General features: G+C 51.6%; 1 protein-coding gene across 1 annotated transcript in view; it reads right to left on the bottom strand.

The window, feature by feature from the left end:
* Positions 1-9605, bottom strand: part of LOC104128770 (glycogen phosphorylase B) — a gene marked incomplete at its 5' end in the record, with an annotated part of 20073 nt that overhangs the window by 3860 nt on the left and 6608 nt on the right. The window contains 11 exons of the mRNA XM_035897074.1: positions 180-238; positions 783-930; positions 1070-1171; positions 1884-1998; positions 2315-2478; positions 2601-2747; positions 2875-2967; positions 3296-3439; positions 4360-4442; positions 5552-5663; positions 8218-8349. Coding sequence (XP_035752967.1) covers positions 180-238; positions 783-930; positions 1070-1171; positions 1884-1998; positions 2315-2478; positions 2601-2747; positions 2875-2967; positions 3296-3439; positions 4360-4442; positions 5552-5663; positions 8218-8349 — 1299 coding nt within the window. The remainder of the gene's footprint in view (positions 1-179; positions 239-782; positions 931-1069; positions 1172-1883; positions 1999-2314; positions 2479-2600; positions 2748-2874; positions 2968-3295; positions 3440-4359; positions 4443-5551; positions 5664-8217; positions 8350-9605) is intronic.

Genomic DNA, 9605 nt, shown 5'->3' on the forward strand with positions numbered 1-9605 from the left:
GAAAGAGTGATGGGGCCTTGTTCAGTCTGCTTAGTTCATAAAGGTGTTTCCTGAAGTGCCCACCAATAGACATGTGCTGACTAACCTACAGCAGGCCTAGCAAAGCCACAGAAAGGGGACAGCACCTTCCCCACATCCCCACTGAGCCATGCATGCACCAAGTCTGGAACGCACATTACCTTTCCTCCAATCATGATAGTCCTGGGCACAAAGGATTTGGATGGATCACTTCTGATACCTGAAAGAGCAGGGCATAACACAACCAAAGTGAAGATGAACTGGACAGAGTTTATTGTGTGCATCAGAGGTGGGCTGGAATCCTGGCCCAGGTCAAGCAGATGCAGCAAACTTGCAGGACCCTGAAGCCCAACCAGACATCTGCTGGAGCTGTGCTGAGCAGAAAAGTCCTCAGAAAACTACTCAAGTCAGCATGATGCAGAGCTCCAGTGACTTGCCTCCCTTTAGGAATGGGCAAGGGCCCAAAGCATACACTGGGGAGCGCGGTTTTAACTTGTACCAGCTCAGTCCTAACACCTGCAGTACAGGTGTGGGGGTTACCTGGGCCCTGGGACCCAGCTGGTCTGGAGACGTGGGCTGTGAGCTTTTCCTCAGAGCTCTGTATGACCCTTCAGACACTGTCTTCCCTCCTGGAGAGAAGCCCTTCACGACCGGAGGGCAGAGCTAGACTCAGGAGTCCTTGGCCATCAGCTGGCTTACTTTTACACTGGAACCCTAGCTGGCTGGGGGGACACCCCTTACCTACCAGCCCAGGCAGGACTTACGGTTGTAGAGGGTGATAGCATGCAGGCAGTTCAGCAGTTGCCGCTTGTACTCATGGATTCGCTTGACCTGAACATCAAACATGGATGAAGGGTTGATCTTGACCTTGTACTGCTCCTCCAAGTAGGCTGCAAACTTCAGCTTGTTCTCCTGGCAAGAAAATCTGATGAGGAACAGGCATGGGTTCCCAGGCCTTGTGTCAGAAGTGAGTGTTTGCTGCTGGGATGTTCCTGGGAGCACGGTGCCTTTAGCCTTCTTCCCCCCCCACCCCACCTCCAGCGCACATTACCTGTTTGACTTTTGCCACATCCCTGATGAAAGTCTCATTATTGATGAAATCCAGTAGCTTCTTCAGCTGGCTCAGATCTGTGATAAACCCTTCCCCAATTTTCTGAAAGAACAAACCAAGAGAGGGATGTCCCACCCGTAAGACACCTCACGCAGTCCACAACTGCGCTTCCCCAACCGAGATGCCACAGTCCCACTGGGAATTGGAAGAGGCACTCTGGCACAGTTTCTCATGGTGCAGTTACTTCTCTGTGTCATCAGGGAGCCCAAAGGTACAGGGGAAACAGGGCACTTGCAAAAACCCAAACAAGTGCCTCTCTCTCAAGGAGCTTTACAGGGAGGAGGTGCGTACATGTACCAGGGCCTCCTGGCAGGTGGCGAAACTGATGGGCAGGACATAAAGATACCCTTAATTGCAGGATGTTATTCAGCTATGGCATGTCGCAGCGTGAAGCAAAACCTGTGCTAAAGGGCCTGGTAAACAAAGGAGACAGAACTGGGGCTGGAGCTCCACAGGAGCTCATTTGCATCTGTGAAGCTGAATGCTTTTGCAGACACCCCATTTCACACACCACGGTACTGCCTGACAGGTTGTGTGTAGCCACTGTGAGGGCAGGGAACCAGATACAAATTTCTGCAACTTTTTTTGCCCCAACTCTTCATCAACTATAAAGCCCAGCCAATCTCGCACCTACATGTGCCACAGGCGTGCTCCTCCCAGGCCGTCCTCACTCATACCCACCAGGCATCACGAAGAGGTGATGAGAAGCAAACAGAGCATGCTCAGCCCCTGACTTCAGATGCTTGCGACTCACCTCAGCAATAATGTCAGCCAGTCCTGGGTTGCACAGCAGGAGCCAGCGCCTTGGTGTGATCCCGTTTGTCTTGTTCTGAAACTTTTCTGGCTCCAGCTCATAGAAATCCTTAAACCTGGAACACAGGGAGTTATGAACCACCCACTATCACCCAGAGCTTCAGCTGGGTCCCCATTGTATGTGCTCCTGACTCAGGGCAGTCTCTGAGGATCTCCCTGTAACAAGCATGAACTCTCTATGCTGCCTTTCAGCCCCTTCCTCAGCCATAATGCTGAGAGTTTAGACCTTGCACATGTGGGAATGAGACAGTCTCCCCAGCCTGCCATTCCCAGCAGGGCAACCAAAGCAGACCTTGACACCTATTCCTCCAGGCTTGCAGGCAAAGCCCCATGAGTGGAGAGGGTGCATGCCTCGGGTGTCCCCCAACTCACACAGAGTTCTTCACAATGTCAGAGTGGATGCGGGCCACGCCATTGACCGCATGGGAGCCAATCACACAGAGATGCGCCATGTTAATACGTTTGCAGTCTCCTTCCTCAATCACCGACATCCTCCGGAGACGGTCAATGTCCCCTGGGTAGAGAGCTGCCACCCGCTGCAGGCAGAAAGAGGGACATCAGTCACCCAGCCACAGGACCTAGGAACATTCCCATCCTAAAGGCAGCCAGATCAAGACCCCCAGAGTTCCCACAGCCTGTAACTAGCCCAGTCCCTTACGTCCAGATGCATTTGGTTGAGGGCATAAATGATCTCTAGGTGACGTGGCAACAGCTTTTCAAACATGGAGACTGGCCAGCGTTCCAGGGCTTCAGGCAGCACAGTGTGGTTGGTATAGGCGCAGGTCTTTTTCGTGATCTCCCAGGCCTGCATTACAGACAGCAGGTTAATATGCACATACCCAGGCCAGGAGGGGAAAGGAAACCCTGTGTGAGGATAAGACAGCAGCTCTTTCCCCTGCAAGGTTCTGCATGGACTTCCCAGCTCTGCTTACCTTGTCCCAATCCACTTTCTCCACATCCACCAGGATCCGCATGAGCTCCGGGATGGACAGGGCAGGGTGGGTGTCATTTAGCTGAATAGCCACCTGCAATAGACTTGCTGAGTTCATATCTGGCAGTGATAGGACTGGGACAGTTTCCTGCATGCATGGGGTTGGGGTGAGGGTTGGCCCCAAGCCTCATGGCACACACCCCAGGAACAGACAGAGCTCCCAGGAATGGCACTATTCAACCTTTGCTCCAAATTGCAAAATTTTCCCTCAGAAAATAGGCCCGGAGATCACCTGTTTTCCAACCCAAATTGCCAGGGTCTTTGTGTACATGCCCCTACTTGGTCCTGAGCATGCTGCTCTCCCTCATGATAGGCAGTTCTGGCTAAAACGCCCCTTGGACCCTCTCTGCCCACAAACTCACCTTGTCTGGGAAGGTTTCAAAGCATGTTCTCACAGGGTCTCGACAGCCAAATTTGGAGGACTTAAAGCGGCGGATGATATCTTGGAGGGTAGCAGCCACCACAAAGTACTCCTGTTTCAGCCGCAGCTCCTTGCCTTCAAAGAACTGCAAGTGGGGGGACCACAGTGGTCAGTGCTGCAGCTGCCATCCCCAGTTGGCAGCCAACCCCTGGAGATGCTCTTATCCACTCTGATGGGCTTCCCAACAGGCCTCACAGGTTCAGCACCTCATCAGGGCAAATGTGGGTACTTCTCATACTGCCTCTGATGGGGCAGCAGCTATAGGGACTCACAAGGGGCTCAGCATCCCAAACAGCTGCCTCCAGAGGGCAACAGAACCTAGAGAGCAAGCACAGTTCCCTCCCTCACTGCAAGACTCTTTGCAGGGTTTTTGGACCAAGGGCTTTGGACTCCCTGCAATAGTCAGGAGTCTCTAGACACACCAGCTGCCTCCCATGCACACTACACTTCACGCTGGTCTATTTTAAAACACCATCAGGAATGAGAGAGTGGGGGTAAAGTGCAGGAGATGAACTTTTCCAGTACAGATGCTAATCCATGACTAGATAGCAAGGGCTCTTCCCTTTTGGATCCGGTACCCAGTGAGTGCATGGCTTGGGACAGTCCCTGCAGTGAGAAATCCCTTGAACTGGGGATGGAAACAAGCCCCCCTTCAGGGCTGCCTCTGAAAAGACAACTTACTTTTGCAAAGGGTAAGCCATGTAAATTGGCAACTACCTTGAATTTGAATGAGTAATACGTCTACCCCTCCTTGCAGCAGGGAACAGAGCAGCTATATGATATGGGCCAAACTCTCAGCTGCCATCAGTCAGCAGAGCCCCTCTGGAGTCAGCAGAGCTGTCTGTTCACTGAGAATTACAGGGCCAACCTATTGTATTAAAAATCCTCAAACCGGAAGAATAAACATCAAGTGGCCATGACCTGCCAGGGCTTGCAAACAAGGTGATTCAACTACAGGGAGGATGATCCCAAGCAGCAGGGAACAGAGGCAAGAGAGTCACTCACATTGTCATTTGGGTACAGGACTCTGGATATGTTTTCTGCCAGGTTTCTGTCCAACACCGCCTCGATGTAGTCGCCCACGTTGACTGCAGCAAGAGAGAAATACACACAGCACTGCAGCAGCTGTAGAGCTTCAGGCAGGTCCCTGACACTGTGCTTTTCCCTTGTCTCTCGTAAAGCATTTTGTAACAGGAACATTCAGGCTGGTGTTAATGAAACATGAATGGGAATGTACATGTGCGAAAGGCACCGGGGAGACAGGAGGGGATGGGATAAGACAAAGGCACATCTCCATGCAGTTTCTCAAGACACACATATTAGGAAGGACAGACAGAAACTGAAGACAGATAGCAGCCAGAGAACACAAAAAAAGGAAGCAAGTGACCAGCCATCTTGCTTAAGGACTAAGGAGAAATGTGGCAGGGCAAAGAAGCACAAAGACTGTAATTACACTCAACTCCTAAAGGGTTCAAAAGGCTTATCTGAAACCCAGCTCACAGCTGCCAATCATGAGGAGACATTATGAGGACTCGAAAGCCATCACCCCTTGTCCCACACAAGTTCTCCTGGCAGGGCTGCTTGGACACATGTCTCTGCGCTTGCCAGTATGGAAGAAAAAAATCAAACTAGTCTAGTCTAAACCCTTCCCTTCCTGTAACAGCCTAGCATTGACATTTGATATTGTCCATACTGCCCTGTATCTGCTCTTCAGGACTACAGTTAGAGCCTGAAAAACGCACTAGAGCAGTCACACGTAGACCCAAAGGAAACCAACGGTAAGACAGGTTGTGCTGCTCTTTTTCTTCAGCACTAAGGGATGATGCTCCACAGAAATGACCCTCTATGGCAATGATCCTCCATGGCAAGTGTGGGTTTGCAGCTCATTTGGTGATGTGGGGAACACAGTGACAGGTGGTCCATCGCTTGGGGAAGGCATAGGGCAGGTTTTTGAGAGCATGATAAACATGATGGGAATGAAAGGAGGACAGGGTGTCCTGGTGCAGAGCCTGAGGGGTCTGGAAATGGCTGGAGGTAGTGTGATCCATGGATGTGCACACAGCACTGTATTTTGGGGGTAGCCAGGAGATATGGATAAAGCAGAACAGATGGGGAGTGCTGTGCCTGGTGCTATGCACATAAGAACAACCAATACCCAGCCTTGCCAGAAGAGGGGCAGTGGAGGGATAGCACTTACACTCTTGGAGGTTGAAGTCGTTGGGCGCTTTTGCAGACCACAGCCTCATGGTGTTTACAGTGTTGTTCTTGTATCCTGGCACTGGTGTGTCATAAGGCATAGCAAGGACAACCTGCAAAAGGGAAGTATTCCCCTCTGGTTAGCAGTGTGGTGGCCTCGGAGAAGGTAGGAAAGTGGCTGACACCTCTGCAGAAAGAATCCAGAGGACACAGACAACTCCTGGCTGTGGTAAGAATCTCACCTCACTAAAACATGCCTGCTGAGCTTCACAGACTTCCCTGCTATCATGGGAACTTCCAGCACCCGCTGGCAAAACATTATTAGGAGAAGCAGAGCTGTTGGAAGCTTTACTGACAAACTGGAGTTACAAGCCCATCAATGAAACGTAAAAGAGAGTTGCAAGCAACCTGCTGACCTTCCTATACCAACTGGCATACCTATTAGTTATTCACCAGAGCACTGCAAGCATCCTCAGCTGGCCACTGCAATTCTGTCTGTGATGGGGTACAGCCAGGGCAGCTGGGACCTTTGTGTTTCCACTTGTGATAAACTCCTCAGCCTGAATCCTGCCTGTTAGCTTTCTGCAGCCTGCCAGGACTAAACCCTAGCACTGCAGCACCATTCCCAGAGCAATTTACCCAATGTTCAAGGTTTGTTGAATCTGCCTGGGTAAATCCACTGAGATCTCCAGCACCCAAACTGAACATGAGTTCAAAACTATTAGTGCCATCTATGGATGATGCTTAAGCACCAGGATGCTACGCACATGGCTACAGGGAGTAACACTGGGGCTCCCAGCTCAGATTACAATAGCCAGGCAAGGCATGGGTGTGCTTCCAAGCTTTTGTGCTCCAGCTCACTGCTGTGCCAACATCTGCATGCCTCCAGACCTCCTGAGCAGCAAGGCAAGGCACCCCAACCTCACCCTGGAACAAAGAGGCTGAGGGCTTATGCCAGCAGAGCTGAATGGTACTTGCAGAGCAAGCCCCTGATTCTGCAGCACGGTCCCTGGGCTGCTGCTTTGATACCGGCAAAAGGAGCCAGCATCCTCCTGAACAGCAGTGTACAGACATGAGGGTCCATCAGCCAGAGGCTGTCCCAATGCCATGTGAGGGCCAGCAGAGAACTGAAGGAGCTGCCTTCACAGGGCAGGGAAAACCCAGGGAAATCAGCATGTTGGCCCTGAGCAGCCTCTTAGTGCTGGCGTCAGCAACACCTCCCCTCTGGGGAGAATCGGCAAGAGCTCAGGCTCTCAAAGCTGCTATTACCAGCTCCGAACATGGAAGCATGCAGAAAGCCTGCCCTGCCTGAGCCACGGGACTGAGGCACACATCACATGAACTGAGTGATGCTATATTTGGAGACTGTGTCTTTGGCTTTTGTGAGATTTTTCAAGTTGTTCCCATAACAGCACTATCTGAAAAATTCACCTCCTTGTAGGAAGCAGTGTTTTCCACTGCACTGTTTGGGATCCCTGAAACCCCAGACTACCACCAGGGTCAGAAGAGGAGCACATTGAAAGGCAATGGCACTTGGTCCCCAAGTGGATGTCTGCTTCCCCAGATAGCCCTGGCACGGTGCCTCCGTGCTGTTCACAGGGCTGTGATGTTGAACCCTTGCACTGTGTGTGTCCTTGGAATGGCCTAGGTCACTGCACAGCCTTTGACAACCAGGGTCCCTGGAAAAGGACCTGGTTTATTTCTCCTCTGAGCAGGCCCAGGCAACTCTGCAACTGAGCTTCAGCTCTTGGTGCCGAAGAGAATGGCTTGGCTTTATGACTGTGCACTTCTCAGATGGACAGAGCTGGCTCATCAGGCTGAGAGACCCTTGAACATCATGGGAACAAGGCTAGGTCATGTCCTTGAATCCCAGAGAAATTCATAGTCCTTCCTTCCTCCATCCTGGGCAGTACTGAAACATCTTCAATCCATCTATCTGTGCCTCTTTAAAGCTTGCCTTCCTCAGCTGTAAGACTGGAATGCATTTACGACACAGCAGCCTGTGCTCTGAGCAAGCACATGCTCCTGAAGCACAGCATTACCTCCCCGTCTGTGGCAGCCTGAAGAAGCATTTTCTCTCCATGATGCCAGAAAACAAGGCCTGCAGGCAGACTGGAGATTTGAAACCATGCCTCCAGCCTCCCCTGACAGCACTCTACCCATCAGGTTGGTCTGGGAAAGAGGAACTTGCTCTGATCACGGGAGCTAAACACCCACAGGATTGCTCCATGGCCACCCCACGAGATTAATCTCTACCTGCAGCAGCAGCACCAGAACCACCTGTGGAACTACTGGGTTTGACTGATTGGTAGCCAGGAACGGTGTGGAAGGGGCCTAGCACAGCTTCCAGGGATACAGTCCTCATCCAACATAAATCCATGCACAACTGTGGGGCTTCACCCTGGAGATCAGTAGAAAAGGAGGCCCCGACTGATCTGAAGTTACAGCTGTGACTGAATATCCTCCCTCTTTTTCCTCAAATCCTGCAGCAGCTGCAGCCAACAAAGTCACTTTTGTAATTGCAAGGGTAGAAGAGAGAGTTTTGCCAGACCAGACTGGGAGAGAAGCAAAGTCTGACCACCTCAGGCAGCCTGGGGACAGACTCTCCCCCTCCATGCTACCCTGGCCTGTCCTCCCCCCGCCCAGCACCAAAGGACAAGTTGGTACCTGGGTGTCGATCCACTTCACACCCTCAGGGGTGTGATCCACGCGGCCGTAGAAGTGCACAGGGAGCATGTACTCTGGGCGAGCTTTCTCCCAGGGATTGCCGTAGCGTAGCCAGTCATCGGCCTCCTCCACCTGCAAGAGGCAAATGGGTTCAAGTGACGGCTTGTCTCTCCACGTAAAGGCTAAACCAGGGTCTCCAAAGGGAGGCCAGTTTAAAAGCAAAGCTTTAGTAAGCTGGCTTTAAAAATGGATATGCAGAGGCCTCTAGAGGACAGCTGGGCTTTTCGAAACATCCCAGCTGGTATAAATAAATCAGCCTCTATAGGCTTAGCGGAGCTGTACAGGTTTAAACCATCCAAACAGCACAGACTGCTGCACTCAGTCTGTCTTGAAGCCTTTATATCCAGTTTAACCACGACAGTGGGATACGTGGGATGCAGTTCCCTAGAACACCATCAGTGCCATTCCTGGCCACAGACCACCCCCTGTAACCCAGGTCTTGCTAACTGCTCTGCCCTCTGCCAGAGAGGATTTCTCCTCTCTGCTCATAACTGCACCAATGGGCGTGAAGTGAATTCAGCAGAGCCACCAAGGCTGATGTGCACCAGAAACCCGAGGGGCTGAAGCACTTGGAGAGGTGCTGTGTGCCTGCAGGCATTAATCTGCCAGGTGGGGGGAGGTCTGAGCCTCAATCCAGCATTGGCCACCATCCCTACAGTGGACGCTTTTCTCCGTTTTCACCATTTATAGGGCCTAGCATTGCAGCTTCTTTGTAGGGAAGGAGGAAAAAACCTCTTACCCTCCTGGCTTGTGGAGAGCTATTTTAAGGGGGAAAAAGGTCCTTTATGCCTAGAAGCAAGTCTCCTAACAGAAACCATTTCCAGATACACACTAGGGAAAACTGCCAGCTGGGACAATTTTTCTAGCCTATTTTCACTTGCAAAAGATTATGATCATTAATGCTACAGGAGAATCCCTGTTTAAGGCCCCGCTGCCAGTCTCCCAGGGAATCTGCAGGAGCAGCTACACCCCAGGCACTTAGAATCATAGAATCGTTTAGGTTGGAAAAGACCTTTAAGATCATCAAACCAATCGTTAACCTAACCCTGCCATCCCACCACTAAACCATGTCCCTAAGCACCTCGTCTACCCATCTTTTAAATACCTCCAGGGATGGGGACTCAACCACCTCCCTGGGCAGCCCGTTCCAGTGCTTGACAATCCTTTCACTGAAAACATTTTTCCTAATGTCCAGCCTAAACCTCCCCTGGCACAACTTCAGACCATTTCCCCTCGTCCTGTTGCCCGTTAGCAGGGAGAAGAGACCGACCCCCACCTCGCTACAGTCTCCTTTCAGGTAGTTGTAGAGGGCGATAAGGTCTCCCCTC

The sequence above is a fragment of the Egretta garzetta genome, unplaced genomic scaffold (assembly GCF_000687185.1).
Source record: "Egretta garzetta isolate BGI_Z169 unplaced genomic scaffold, ASM68718v1 scaffold17, whole genome shotgun sequence".
Taxonomy (NCBI): domain Eukaryota; kingdom Metazoa; phylum Chordata; class Aves; order Pelecaniformes; family Ardeidae; genus Egretta; species Egretta garzetta.